The 15,627-nt window shown below is 42.1% G+C and overlaps 2 protein-coding genes across 2 annotated transcripts in view; one reads left to right on the top strand and one right to left on the bottom strand.

The window, feature by feature from the left end:
- SYTL3 (synaptotagmin like 3) overlaps positions 1 to 13,920 on the bottom strand; it is a 30,864-nt gene extending 16,944 nt beyond the window's left edge. Inside the window, exons 1-5 of the mRNA XM_026044422.1 lie at positions 13,850 to 13,920; positions 9,477 to 10,029; positions 8,074 to 8,289; positions 3,625 to 3,689; positions 626 to 677 (exon numbers count right to left, since the gene is read on the bottom strand). Coding sequence (XP_025900207.1) covers positions 626 to 677; positions 3,625 to 3,689; positions 8,074 to 8,289; positions 9,477 to 9,586 — 443 coding nt within the window. The 5' untranslated portion in view covers positions 9,587 to 10,029; positions 13,850 to 13,920. The remainder of the gene's footprint in view (positions 1 to 625; positions 678 to 3,624; positions 3,690 to 8,073; positions 8,290 to 9,476; positions 10,030 to 13,849) is intronic.
- Positions 13,921 to 15,543: 1,623 nt separating this feature from the next.
- The window catches only part of DYNLT1 (dynein light chain Tctex-type 1), a 4,453-nt gene continuing 4,369 nt past the window's right edge, over positions 15,544 to 15,627 (top strand). The window contains exon 1 of the mRNA XM_026044412.1: positions 15,544 to 15,600. Coding sequence (XP_025900197.1) covers positions 15,574 to 15,600 — 27 coding nt within the window. The 5' untranslated portion in view covers positions 15,544 to 15,573. The remainder of the gene's footprint in view (positions 15,601 to 15,627) is intronic.

Raw genomic sequence — 15,627 nt, 5'->3', positions numbered from 1 at the left:
TAAATATATTTAGTGTATTTTTTTCTTTTTTTCTTTAATAGAGTTTCTTTTACACAACATTGTTTCAACAAACTATTATTTCATTATACACAACTGGTGTTAAGTTAAGCATTATACTGCATAGGCCTCAAATCCTTAAGACATTTATTTGGTGCAAACTGTATTTTTCACTTTCTTTAAGWTTATGTAAAGAGATGCATCTTTCTGAACAGAGTTTCTTCATTAATATTTATTCTAAAGCCATCAGATGAGCAAAACCACCCATTTAGAAAATACAACCAGTATGCAAATTTGCAAAACAGTGGCAAAAACAGATATATAGAAATGTATAAACAGATGGCTTAAAAACAAAACAAAACAAAACAAAAAGCTGTGCAAGTCTTTTCACTTTAAGTAACTAGGAAAATATTAAGAAAGAGTACTCTGCACTGGAGACACTTTCTATAGGTTGCCTAGACACAAAGTGGCATTTTTGCTATGCTACCACCATTTGTACTTCAAACGTATTGAAATTTGCTCTTCACAATCAAAAAGTATCCATTGGCTAGCTGGTTTATAATATACAATATGTTACCTGTACAAAGTCTCGGCGTCCTAGGACAATTTGTCCTTTTATGAGTCTTACCTCAGTTTCTGATAAGATTTCAAGAGCTTTGCACCAACTGTTTCATGTCTACCTGTGAAGGAGGAAAAAAAACAAAGGTCCCTTAGCAACAGCAGCAGTTATTCAGGCCCTTATGGCGCTTGTCAAAATCAGTGCGCTTTGAGGTGCTGGCGTTTGAGGTACACGCGCAGAGCAGGAGTGAAGCCTGTCCCCACCTCCCACACGAGCCTCAACGCCAGCCAGCACACAAGTCCCAACTATAAAAAACACTCTCCTGCCATTTCCTCTCCTCACTTTCAGGCAAAAAATATTCAAAGTAGCTCTTCAGCAGCACCGTGTATGGGTGCTCGTGGGCCCACTGCTGCAAGCTGCAGAGTGCCCTCAGCCTCCTGGGGTGCAGAGGACAGGGAGCTAATGCAAAGTCCACTGCACAGAAGCATATTTAATCCATCAAATGCAAACACTGTAAACACGAAAAATTGGTACAAAAGCAGGCACATAGCACATTATCATAGAATCATAGAATGGTTAAGGTTGGAAGGGACCYCAGAGGCCATCTAGTCCAACCCCCCTGCTCACGCAGGGCCACCTAGAGCACGTGGCACAGGGCTGYGTCCARGCGGGTTTTAAAGATCTCCARAGAAGGAGACTCCACAACCTCTCTGGGCAGCCTGTWCCAGGGCTCTGTCACCCTCACTGTCAAGAAGTGTTTCCTTAAGTTCCTGTGGAACTTTTKGKKSCTCAGCTTGTGGCCGTTTCCTCYAGTCCTATCGCTGGCCACCACTGARARGAGGCCRSCCCCTCCTCCTCACTGCCTCCCTTGAGGTATTTATACACGCTGATCATGTCCCACCTCAGCCTCCTCTTCTCCAGGCTGAACAGACCCAGCTCTCTCAGCCTTTGCTCATTACTCAGAACCTTCCGAAAAAAAAAAAGCTCTTTATTCACACTAGAGACTTGAGCACCTCTGAAAATGCCCGGCTGGCTCTCACACCAGGTCAAACTCCGCGGCGGAGGCCGTCCCCCTGCAGCAACCCGCCCGTGTCACGTTGCCCAGGTGAGCGGCCTGCGAGGAGCGAGCGCTCCACCAGGCAYGAACAAAGAGGGCTCGCACGGACCGGGCCTGCTCCCGGGCCATCGCAAACAGAACGGAGGGCTCGGCGCACACGGCACACGGCCAAAGGAAAAGCGCCAGAATGGCTTTAATCACTAGTCATTCTTAATAACAGCTGTACAGAAGGCAACACGTGATCCGTGTTTTGTTGAGGGCRTCGTTAATTATAACCTGTTTCTTAAGTGCGAGCTGGAGCTTGGTGACAATTGGTAGAAACAATTAACTCTCTGGTACTGCAAATTTTAACAGGAACTCTGGAATTGATCCTCCGTTATTAATAAATAATGCTTGGTACCTTGATTTGCTGTGATTTTCAATGGCTTTGTAAGATTTTTAAATTATTAGCACAGGTAATGTACCACTTATTTGGAAATAGGCTTCTTTACAGGTAGAAGCTACACAAAAATAATAAAAACTATACTGCTGTAATGTGTTTTTTAGTCTTCAAGATGAGAAAAACTCATTGCAATGTACATTTTATTCTGTTAAATGTATTTTACAGTAAATACTTTGKTTACATTACATTTTTCAAAGCAAAAGAGGCCACTGTTTGAAGAATATATATCTGAGGCTACATCTGTGTTTTGAGGTTTGTCATTTTTCTCTCTTTAATTATATCAGAGTTGTTTTCAGAGAAAACAAAACAAATTTCTCCCTAGAAATCTATCTTATGTACATCCTTAGGCCTCTGTGGCTTCAACAACGCTGCTCTTAGAATACCTAAGCAAAATGCTTCCAATTCTCACAAAGCTTTGAAAATGCAAGGTAGAATTATTTTATTTTACTGGAAAGAAGGACATTCATTATCTTATCAGATATAGTGCCTGGGGAACAACACGTTCTTTTACAATAACTATGAGAGATTCTTAAAATAAATAGCTTTAGATTTACCAAACTATGAAAGATTATATGAAGTAAAATTACTAAGAACTAATAACATGAAATACAGCTGTTCGCAAAAAATCAACTAGCATTTTAAATTGTAAATGGCATGGTCTAGAATGAAATTCAATGAAATGTTTCAAATTCTAAGTTAATTGTTTCAGAAGAAACTATTATAGCTCAGTTCCTTAATCTGCTCCCTGCAGGCTTCTCTGAGTGCCTGCTACTCAAAGTTTGCCCGATTACATTTTTCCAGCAACAAGTTTCTTTCTATTCAGGATTGCCAACAGGTCCTTAGGATATTGTAATTGAAACTGGAATGTGTAGCTAGTCATGCACACGTGAAATAGTTGGCGGTCTGAAGTGAAGCTTCAAGGGAAAGATAAGGCAAAATCTCTCCAGCTCACTGGTCACTGTAGGTGCAAAACCCTGAAGAGCTGCCTCTTACTTGGTGAAACACATTCCCCACATAACAATCCAGCTGTGTCCTCCATAACTTTCAGTGCTTTGCGTTTTTAATTGCACTGAATAGTCTGAACCACAAGGTGATAGTACAGTTGGCTGAGAGGAAAGAAAGCTTGTTACTGTCTATTCCACTCCATCACTTCTTTAAGCTCTGGTGTTTTCTCGGTTGGGGGAGGAGATAAAAAGAAAAAAAAAAAAAAGGAAAAAAAAAAAAAGGATGTTTTAATTTCAACAAACAACGAATGCAAGTTCACCTCCTTCTTGGCCATATATTCCAGCACTGTAGTGCTTTTTCACATGTGACTGTATGTCCTAGTAACCAGTACTTCTTATTCTAATTACTCATACAAAATAGACTGTGCTTTTAAATATATTCTGCTAGCGTGTGTTCGTCCTTTAGTTTATGCATAGACAGGCACTGCAAGATACAGTCTTTATTTCAGAGAAATCTCCCACCAAATGGGCGGAACACTGCACACAGTGGCAGACCACGTTCTGTGCTTTACTTAGGTGAGGACTATGCACTCCACATCAATTTAGGGCCTGTTTCAGTGATTACCTTCATTGGGATATTTCTTTGCTCGTTCCTCAAAGAACCATTCACCAGCCTTTATTTTCACATCTCTGAAAAACAAGCAAGGGACATTTGAATCGACATTTTCCAAAGTGCATTTCTGCAACAGTTTGATAGCTATTTCCCCCTCTCCCTTAATCCTACCGCCAAACTAACGTTTCCTGGCAGCTCACACTACTGGTGGGCTGCATTTGCGAGTGAGGGGCTCCTCGCCTCCTCTTTTCCCTGATGGCCACAGAGGCACTGCCTGTGCAAAGCCACACGTGCTGTTCTTCAGAGCTGCTGCTCTAAACTCTGAGGACTTGGAACCAACCTGCAGGGCGACACCAGRCACTTGGGGCTGCACTGTCACAGCCACAGGCCAGACCGAGGAGGGGGAAAGTCACTGCTGGAAGACAGGATTTGGGGTGGCTGGAATCTCTAACCCAAAAGCAGGAAAGAAAATGGTCTTTTTGTATTGATGTGCCCTTGCATCACCCTCTCTTTTCTGGAGAGTGGCATCAAGGATGTTGGTGTCATACACAGGCACCAGGAACACAGTATCAGAAAGGTAATGTTTAATACTGGCAGATTTAATAGCTCTGTCAAGAGCAGAACTAGCAAAGCCTGATTTTAAATGGACTTCTCTCTTCCAGTTTATTGTCTTCAACTGATTTAGATGAAAGCTGCAATGTGAACTTCTCCGTTAATAAATACATAGAAAATCCTTTAAATGAGGAGTAGATTCTCTGGGGTCTTAAGGTACAAATTTTGATCTAAATGTTTCCCTGAATTCAAGGCATGTATAATGTCTCAACTCCATGTGGATTTTCTAATGTTTATTAGTGGATAAAGTCTACACTGCAGTCACTAGGAAACCTTTCATCGCCAGCTTATTTCCATTATAGGAAAAGARTATCTTTATTCCATTCTGTCAAATTTGCTTGAAGTAACAACCCACATTCATGCATACATAAGCACAGTAAATTTGTATAGGACTTGCCTCCTTAAGAAAGCAAAAATCTCTAAATGCAGCAAGAGCTATCCTGATATCCACAAAGGCCAGGCAACAAATCCCTGGGACTGCTGCTCCACACCTCACTTGATCTTAAATACACAAACTGTAGGTAGGATGTTCTCTGCTCTTTAAGGTAACTTTAGACATCTAAAATACATCTTTGTAATCAACAGTACAGAATATTCAAAACATTCACACATGTAAATTGGACTACATATTTGCATGTCTAACCATCGATTTTTGCTGCATAACTTTAAATAGAYGGCCTTCAAAATTCAGTGGAAATAACTCTGAGACAGGATACCTTATTATTCAAAAGTGATCCATTAATAACTTAATTGATGCCTGAAATTTCTGTCTGCTTTACAGCTGTAAGAGCTCTGTATTGGCAGTGCTACAATTCTCATCTTCAGCCTCCCTTCCTGTTCCCCATGCCACCCCTGGTTATCTCCCCAGTATTTAATCTCCAGCTCTGCATTTGCTCATGTGACAACTAGGCTGGGCACAGTAAAAAAAAAATTTTTTTTTTTTTTTTTTTTTTGTGGTGAAGAGTATATTAAGCTAAGCTACCAGCCTAAGCATGGCAAAACATCTTTGCTGGTTAAAACAGAATAGCTGTTAAAAGGAAATGACTTTAGCCCAATCTCCTAGAAGATAAGAAAGAAACAACATAACAACTCCATTCAGGTCACAGATGCCTCTTACAGGTGAAAGCTACAAACACTGGGAGTCTGCAAGTTGTTTTTTATATATGTGTGTATATGTGTTATATATGCGCTATATACGTGTATATATGTGTGAAAAATATACACATATATATATGCAATTTCTTATTTTGCCAAGGAAATGAGCGTATTTAAGCAGAGCATCCCGCAGGCCATGCGATACATGGATGTACCTGCACCCCAGTGTCCCACTAAGGAGGGCTCAAGCAGAGCAGCTCAAGGCCCAGTTCGACCAGTTTTAGTTGAGCAGAAACTAAATCAGCCTAACCAATCTTATTTGACCTTCTGACAACAGTGTTGATGAAAACGTTGCGGATAGGCACATATTTTTATTAAACTAAGCCAAATTCCAACTAAGTAATTTCTATGGCAAAATAGTAGCAAGTAAATTTCTAAGAAAATAAGTTGGATGACAACATTACTCAGATCTCTACAGTCCTCTTAGAATAATCTATCCACACCTAAAATACTAATATTTTCACAGCCTGGTTTTCTGAATATACAGAATACACTTTGTACACACACAAAGCTAAAGGACAACTTCTCTTTGCAGGTACACACTGCTCAGTGCCACATGACACAAGCGTTGCTTTCAGCCAGCTCAGAGGAGTACATAATTTTTGAATCTTAAAAACTGCTACAGAGCCTTTTGTCACTCTGTGCTAAAAGGGGATAAATAAACTCTATAAATAATGGACCGTATAAATAATGGTTCCGTCTCCAGGTGAGGAGCAACTTCTTTACTGTGAGGGTGACAGAGCAGTGGAACAGGCTGCCCAGGGAGGTTGTGGAGTCTCCTCCTCTGGAGGTCTTCAAAACCCGCCTGGATGCCACCCTGTGCCACATGCTCTAGGTGTGCCTGCTTGAGCAGGAAGGTTGGACTAGATGATCTSTAGAGGTCCCTTCCAACCTTGAATATTCTGTGATTCTGTGACCCTAAAAATAATTTAGGATTGCAACATTAAGGCAGAATACCAGTAGTGCTGCTTAAAATAAAGTTTTGTTTAGAAAAAAGAATTGCTGCTGGCAACCAAGACTTAAAATCATGGGTATTCAGCTCAGCGAAAACCAGCTCATACGATTTGGAGTCGCCAGGTTTCCCCCTTACCAGGATCAAAACAAGGACTTACCACACTGCCAGGTTCCCTAACCTCTTTAAGATGTGCAGCCTTGATCAAAGGCTCACTGAAGTCAACAGAAGATGCCTGACCAATGTTAATGGACTCTGCATCAGAACTAAGCAAGATCAAAAGTGAAGCCTATGCTGCCTCTTTCCTATAAAATAACTCACTAACAGATGGAGAATTCCTCTACATTAGCAAGATAGAAAAGGTATTTTCCTTGTGAAAAAGATATAATGTCTTTTATTCCATGTAAGACATTCCTGTTCTTGCCACCCTGAATAAGGTTATATGCCCGTTAAGAGCACACTACACTACAGGACAGGGCAGTTTAATAACTAGCTACTAGCTACAGGAAAGTTCCTCTGTGGTCACCAAATATTTGAACAGAAACATAAAAGAGAAGCAGCTGGAAGGAGGGACGAAGAGCAGAAGCTGGACTGAGAGCAGAAGCTGCATGTCCAGCACACATTTTGAAATCTATACAAATTAGCTCTGTGTATATTTGGGACAATGCAGCTGCTAATTCACTTACTTTTATGTGTAAATTGCAAAATAAAATGAGAGCAACTATTGGTTGAGAGTTTAGTCTCTTCCAAACTGCAGGAAACGACATTACATGAATTTGAATTTGAGGTAGATATCCATGCGGCTTAAGACCAATACCTTTCCTGATATTCCTCAGGCATTATTCAAACATCATGTTGGCACTGGAAGAGGAAATGGACTAGTACATCAGTTTGGTGTGGATGTACAGTAAAATTTCATCCAAACACCCATTTTACAGGGATATAAATCCTTGTAAATAGAGCTGCTGATTCATTTTCAAAACTGTCTGGTTTTGCCTACAAAATACTTAGGGTTTTTTTTGTCAAAGGTAGAAATATATCTAAAATTTATAAAGATTTATAAAGACTCTGATTACTAGGTGGGATTATGTTGCAGTTTTGGATATGAAGAATTGTACCAACACAGTATATGAAATAGGTTCTCATTTCCAAGAGAATAAAAGCAATGTAACATAGTAAAAGAAAAAAACAACATATTCCAAGTAAACAAACTCGGATCTCTGATCATATTTCAATGCTATTTCCTATGCTAATAGGAAAATATTAATGTTTTATATTTAACGTTAATGTTTTATGTTTTTAAATATATATATGAACCATGACTTCACATTATTCATTAATCCAAGTTCCTTTYTCCCATAGTAAGTGGCAAAAAAGAGGGGAAAAAAAGGAAATTATCAAGAAATTGGTTACATTACTGAGTTAAAATACAGCACCTTCAACAACCTGCTGTGCCTTAGTTCAATACAAAGATGAGAGAGTGCCACCTACAGTCGAAATATTAGCATTGTCTCCTATGCTTTTCAGTCRTCATCTTTACAAGAGGAATCACAGCCTCTGGCCTAACCTGAGGAGCCCCTTTGCTAAATACAGGAAATGAAATCCTGTGTACATAACTTTGTGCAAGGCACGCGAGGTAGAATTCCTATTAATTTCACTGGCGTCAGGACACCATGTAGCATTTTTATTTTGCCAGAGGCAAACCCCGATGCACGAGGCCCACACAGTGTAAGATTCCCTACCCGTGAGCGTAGCAGGCGGTGCATTTCCACAGGCAGGGGTTCAGGCACACCCGGCACTCGGAGCACACTCGATGACTGCACCCATTGCATACAGCACCTCTGTTCAGCAGCAGCCCCAGGGGTCGATGACAGCGAGCACAAGATCTTTCCTGGTACTCGTGGCTCACGCTTCTCGTCCCTTTCCAACGAAGCTGCTGCAGCTGCATCTTCAGCTTCCTAATTCCAGGTCAGAAAACAAACAAAAAACACGTCAGTGACAGGCTAACACCCTGCTCGTGCATTATCACCGCTAGTGGAAAATATACCTTTCAGCCTGACCTTCATTTGTGCACAGCATTTTTWCCACCTTGTTTTTATGTGCAACCACAACAGTCCCCACAGCCAGGATAAGTCTGGTGTAACCGGGTTCTGCTTGTGCCAATGATTCACACACAGGACAGGGCACTGACACTGTTCATGCAAATATGATCCTGTATCCACAAACACTGAGCCTTAACCCTGCTCCCTTTCATTTGATGAAGATATCCATTACTATATTCAACCACAAACCAAAATTATCAATTTAAAAAAAAAAAAATAAAATGCATGAAACGAAAGCTAAAACAAAAAAAAAAAAAAAAAAAAGATCGAAATATCTAAGCCTTTCCCTTTAGTTAACTTTGCTTCTGTTAAAAGCGTGAAGAATCAGGAGCTATGGTTTTCAGTCATTAGGTACATCATCAACTGTTGGAAATGCTAATTGTTTAAAACTTTCTTTATAACTCTCTACATCTTTTCCACAACCATTTATCCAGTCTAGTTACACAAATGTTTGCAGAAAGCAAAGTTAAAGTTTCTATATTTAAATAAGAGACTAAAAAAAAAATCTAACAAATATCCTGAGTTACAAACAGATGCAACTTGACCAAGTAGGGTACAAGCTGCCAGGACTTGCTCAAGTCCTGATATAAAGCAAACAAAATTCAAAAGGATTATCCTTTAATCCTTCACAACAGAGACAGTTGCATAGTGTGATATAATTATATAAAATCTTTTTCTTAACCAACCACACCTACTGACATTAGTAACAGCCTCCAAGAAAGCACAGTGCACGTGGTGTCTACTGCAAGTGTGAAAGGACAGCGATGGATTCAGTAGGACGATGAGGTGCTCAGAGTGTCTTAACACCAGCCAAGAGAGSAAGAAAGTTAAATAAACCAGCCAAGGATCTGAACACGGCTTGCATTATCAGGGCAATATAGGTATAGACAGGTGCACAGTAGGGATGTCATAAAACCTTCACTGAGGAACAAAAACAATCAGAACTGAATTTTCCATTAATGCGAGAAATAAAATTCATTGAATAGATTAGGAAAAAGAAAAAAGAATAAATAAGAGTAGAGGAGTATGGGAATGGCAGGTACCTTACTCTTTCCTCCTCTATTTTCCTCATTGCTTGGTCACGGTACAGGACCTCCAGAACAGCCTCTCGCTCCAGTTCCTTAAGGAAGTTTAGATTCAAATCAGAGGTCATTTTTTCCAGACTTCACTGAATTCGGAGACTTCGGAATTACCATCCAACTACATCCAAAATGAAGAAAACTGCTTGGCAGAGAATAATGTCGCTCTCAGGGGACCTGAGTGTTTGTTAAGTGCCCCTGMCCTTACTTCACTGGTGGTGGACTTCGCTGTGTCATACCCACGGGGAGAAAAAGAGCGGCGCCCGACCCCAGGAGCCTGCACAAACGCTGCAAGCAGGGAGCAGGCGCAGTGAGCAAGGCCTGCTCTCTTTCACATGAAAGAATTTCTTGTTCTTTCCTGRTGCTGAGAGCAGCTCTGGAAGGGATGAGAGCCTGCAGGCCCAGATAGGGCTCCAATGTCACCTGGCTGGGGCAGAGCACACCAAGAGATGGCCTGAAGGCCCGGGGGGAACAACAGCTTCCGTTACTTAGTCTTGCAGAGTTAGAATGACAAGTTCTGTATAGAAAAAGGAAAAAAAAAAAAAAGTTATTATCCTCCAAAACTTTTCCTTCTGAAGAAAATGCTTTCCGAAAAAAACACTTTGCAATTCTCATATAGACCTTTGCACATTAATGAAGATACCATAGAAGTTAAGACGGACCCTTTCTGCAAACGATTTCACCAAAATGTCCATTAACATTCAGACATGTACCTTCACACTTTTTAAAAAAAATAAATAAATAAATAAAGAACCTGCAAATAAGCTTCAGTTGAGTGCAAACATGAGCTCTGCTGCTCCAGGGCATCTGTTTTTTGGCATCCTGGTTAGGATGCCAAAAAATGCCCCTTTCTAATCTTATCTTATGGAAAGACAAAATAGCACAAGTCTAGTAAGAAAGAAACACTTAAACACAGAAGCCCTTAAAGATTCACTTCTATCAATTATCTAATTTCTGCTAAGTCTAGATAAACAGTTTATCACAAAGCAGTACAATTATCTTTGCTAATACACACAAACAGAAATGAGTTGAGAGGATACATTTTATTTACAGTTCAGTGTACCGACAATTTTTTTCCTCAAACATATGAGAACCACAGCTGCCCTTTGGATAAATTCTTTGACCTTCACTTTTGTAAAATTCCCATAAAACATATATATATACTTTACACTAAAGAAAACAGTTAGTTTATACACCGTATTTTATGCTGTCTAGTGTTTAGTGTGAATTATGAGAAATGGAAGTGTTCCAGTTTAAGTACATCAAATCTCTAAGATGTATGTATGAGAAAAGCTCATGTATTCCAAATTTAATCTGTGAGCTAAATACAAGCAGTCAAACTTCCCACTGGAAGTGTGCAGATTTTTACTGAAGCAGAGTAATGTTTCACTGATGGACCTCAGCTGAGAATCTCATCAAGTATCTACTTTGCTAGATGATTATATTTAAATGTTATAAAAGTTTTTTTAAAAATCAGATATAAAATCTTAATATTTCTATAGGTAGAGGGAATTACTTTGCATATAGCTTCATAATTCAGCTACTTAATTTCACACACACACACACACAAGCTGGAGGTGATTGTTTCTGTTTACAAACAGGATGCACTCAATTTTTTGACCTTTTTTTCATGAAACCCTTCAAGGGGCAACAACYGGCCAAGGCGTCGCACAGCAGTGCTAGCAAAGAAAAAAGGAAAGAAAGAAAGAAAAAAAAAGAGGTTGGTTTCCTGTGGAAACAAATGAGACAGAGATATGCTCAATCATGTTTAATTTCCTTGCCAACTGCAATTGCACAGGAAATTACATAGCTGGATGTGTTAACACAATAAACGTCCTTCTCAAAGGGCAACCTATAGTCACCTTCTTTAATCCTTCGCGTGAGACTAACTCCAAGAAGTGTCTAGTGCATTTAGAGACCTCGATTCTATTTCGGTGGAGCTGAGGGGCGGTCAGGGCAAGCAGAGGGGCTCTGCCCTGCCAGGATACCTGGCACCCACTGCAGCAGTCCGTGCTCCATAAGCGCCCGGCGCTCCACAAACTCCCGGGACCTCCAGCAGCTACCGCGGTTGGAGTGTCGCTGAAACCCCGCTGAGGAGCCCCGGGGAAAGCGAGCCACGGCACGGCAGCCGTCGCCACGTGCGTCAATACAGACATGCACAAAATCCACAAGAACAAACAGAACAACCTGCTCCAGGCACCCGGCCCAGGACGGCGCCTGCTGAGTGTTTCAAAGTGCTGCTACGGACACGCCGTTGCAAGAGAGTTATTAAAAACTCCTACAGGTAARCAACCAACCAACAGTTCTTACTTGATAAAATTCTTAAAAAATATTGTCTCTCTTCTTTACTGAACAGCACAAAGATTTCCAAATTTCAGGCTTATTTARGGAAACAAATTTCAGATGACACCTCAGTGTATGAAAAATATTAAGAGTACATTGAATCTTACTTAGAGTCTTGCACAAATTTTTATGAAGTGATAATTTCAGCTAATCATGATGGTGAAACGCTAAAGGGTGGGGGGAGCAAAGAGCGTGTAGCCTTCTCTTGTCCTCGCTCTGTTGGCCTTTCAGCCACACGCCACAGATTTGGGGCGGCCCGAGTCGAGGCAGGAGTCTTGAAAAAGGCACTTGACCTTGGCCCATAGGTAACACTTCAAACACTGTAATTCCACCCAGTGGATCTACTGCTGCACCTCTATTCACAGCAATAAATCGGGATCTAATACCAGCAGCAGGTGGTCAAACGGGGCTAGAATAAAAGGGCTAGGATTCCTTTGGCTAATCACCTAGGATAAAAAGATCTGCAAATTTCAAAGACTATGTTTTTTCCTTTTAAAATAGGTTTAAAATAGTACACAGTTATGTCACCAAAGATTAAGTTTGCAAAAGGTATTTACTTTTTTACATTTTTAAATTTGAGAATGCCTGACCTGGCAAACTGCTTTGGAAAAAGCTTTTGTGTGTAATACATTATTGATCTCCCTTTTAAATTAAGGCGTACGTAATTCAAACTATTTTTTTTACAGATCAGGTAACTTCTGTAACTAATGCAAGTCCAGAATGGTTGAGCAACAAGTACGAATTAAAGTTTTACTAGTTCTTTTTATATCCTCAGGCATCACCAAAATAATGACAATGCAGCAAGTTTAAACACGCTGAATTTTGAAAGTCAGAGTCCTCATTTACTTGAGAGAGCTGGATTATTCAGCCATTAACCTCAGAAAAGAGTATGATACGGCAACATTAGGAAAGTTCAGAGTCAAAATGATCCCAAATGCTACTGTAATTTATGGTTATTTCCCATTCTCCACATGCCAAAAAWAATATATCCTTATTAAAAATATATACAAGTGTTATTTTATACTGCTTGCCTGCAACAGCTTAGTTTTCCCATCCAGGCATGCACACATGCAAATTATCTGGTAATGCTTTGTGCAAGTTGTATATTGTGGTTGTAATAACTTCCCACCCGAACACTTAAAGGCAAAACAAACTCTTTAAAGCTCCATTTCCTGGTGTTCCCTTGAAATCWTTGCAGTCTAAATAAACACAACACCTGTAAGTTCAAATGCATTCCCCTCTGTAGTATCATACAGATTAAAAAAGATATTCCTACCTTTTCAGCAGCCATCAAAGAAAGGTGTGTGGAAGTAACTGCTTTTGAGAGATGAGTGGAGCACTTACTTATCTCTCCTTGAAGACACTGCTGGCTTTTCTCCTCCTCCCTTTCCTTCCTTTGGGCACCAAAATTAGGCTGCAGCTTATACAGATGGGCATTCCCACCAAGCCTCCAAGTATCTGCGCTCCAAGAAGAGCTCCAGGAATTCCACAACTTCTGCAAAACCTCTGGCTTTGCTACCAGCAAGAGCACTAACAAGCAAAGGGAAGTTTGTCATCCCTCTAACATCACAGAGTCTACCCAAGAGAACCTTACAGACGGCTGATAAGAAAATAGGCTCCGTGTTCAAGTCACACACAGGAAACCGAGTGGCTTTGAGTTCTGCATCATTTCTTTTTCTGACAGTATAGATGTGAATATGCTGCTAACCTCAGCGTCTCCAGACTTGCATAGAAAGCACCACTCGTTTCACAAATAGACCTTCCGCAGAAAGAAAACGGATTTGTACTCATTTTGGAATGAAAAAACACTCAGCATACATGACAAAGGTAGACAGTTCAAAATAAATAATTTTAAGCATCTATAAAAAGTAGAAAAAAGATTCTACTTCACAAGTAATAAACTTTAAATATGATAAAAAACAAAAAATATTAGTTGGATAAGATGCCTATTACAGAATTAAGTATCATGAAGTTCAAAATTTCATTTAAATTACTTCAAAATCTGGAAGAGAAGACGGGCTGTGTTGCAGGTCAATCTCCTTTCTTTTTCCTGACTCTACCGGGCAAGCACATGAAGTACATGTAAAACACAGATGCCCACTTTAGTGTTTTAGGGTGTTTTAGGAAATGACATTTTGAATCAAAGGAGGGAGGGAGTGAAATGACTGCTTTACCTACTCTATTTACACACCAAAATTAGTCAAAATTAAKTAATTAATTTCATGGTTAAACTCAGCTGATTCAAACACTTCCACCTGTGCACATCACTTATAATCATGTTCTCCAACAGTTTTCCACTGTGGAAGAGAAGACAGCTGCTGGTGGGTAGAGAGCTACACCCAGCAAAGAACAGTGGATTGACTTGGCCCTCCATTTGGAGCAAAAATAACTGAATTAAAGATCTGAAATAACCTGAGGACTRTAACCACCCAGAGTGAGAGATTCACAGGATCACAAGGCAAGACTGTGGAAGAGACTTCAGGAAATCACCCCATCCGACTCCGTACCTCAGGGCAACAACTACATCTGTGAGAGACAGGGCAGAAACCATTCTCTCTGTAAGAAGATTGCCATTGATGAAGGCCAGCCGCCCCAGGCACCATCCTCACGTTTCGGGCTCCCCTCACACTTCCCCAATGACCTCGCTGCTGCATTTTTATGCTGTTATGTTCTCCCCTGGCATCCATGGGCATGGAGAACTGCAGCTGAGTTTACACCTATTTTACACCTRGTTGCAGGCTCTGCTCCTTTGGCTAAGCATGGGGCAGCCCCCCGGGGCAGAGGTGCAGGGTGGAGGCCGAGGGGACGCTCCTCCCCACGGAGCAGCTCCGGCCTCTCCATGCATCCAGGGCCAGGTTCACAGCCTTCCCAAGTGTCTAGGACTGCTGCGGTTCTCGGCGGTTTTAGAGGTTTCCCAGGGAGGCTGGCTGTACAGAGGGGCACAGAAATTCACGTGTCGCCTGAGCTCGACTTCCATCTGCCAGGCTCACCATGGCAGCAACTTTATTTTAAACAGGAGTATCACACAAATGACTCCGGYAAATCCCATGTTTCCCTTGCTTATCCCATGTTTACATGGGTAAATCCCAGGTAAATCCCTTTGTGTTCTTTTCTGTGGAAAGGCTACTGCGAGAGCTGCTCCTCATCCTGCATCTACCAAACTGGTTATCCCTACACACATTCCTTTGCCTTCGTCCCTATCCAACCGCACTGTTTAGTTCCAAGCGCTTCTCCAGTTCCCTGAGGCCGAGACAAACTTCAGTGCCCCCTGCCAGCACTTATGTCAGCTGCACCGTTTGCACAGCCTCTAGAAACGCCCTGCGCAGCCTCTAACTCCGGAGGCTGCAAAGCCCGGCCCGGCCCCGGCCCGCGCCATGACGCGGCTTCGTCCCACGCGGGGCCGCCGCCCCCACCCGCGCCCGTTACTATGGGAACGCGCCATGGCGCCGCGCGCGGCGCTCCGCGTTGCTACGCGCCCGTCGCTACGCGGCACTGCGCAGGCGTCGAGTGAGCGGCCAAGGGCAGGGCGCCGCGGGGGCGCGCAGGCGCAGCTCCCCTCCCGCGGCGTGCGGGCCGCACTGCGCAGGCGCCTCGGAGCTCGAGCRGGGGAAGGCGCCGCGCGTGCGCAGTGCGGGGCGCTGCGCGGCGGGCGCGGGGGGCAAGGCGGCGGCGGCGGAGCTGGTGGGGAGGTTGCGGTGTGTGGGGCTCCACCGGGGACATGGACGACTTCCAGGCCGGGGAGGAGGTAACAGCCGGGCGCGGCGCGGCGGGG

Source organism: Nothoprocta perdicaria, unplaced genomic scaffold, assembly GCF_003342845.1.
Source record: "Nothoprocta perdicaria isolate Ctin4 unplaced genomic scaffold, notPer1 scaffold_36, whole genome shotgun sequence".
Taxonomy (NCBI): Eukaryota; Metazoa; Chordata; class Aves; order Tinamiformes; family Tinamidae; genus Nothoprocta; species Nothoprocta perdicaria.
Note: the sequence above shows the minus strand (reverse complement) of the source record. Positions and strands in the feature narration are given on the sequence as shown.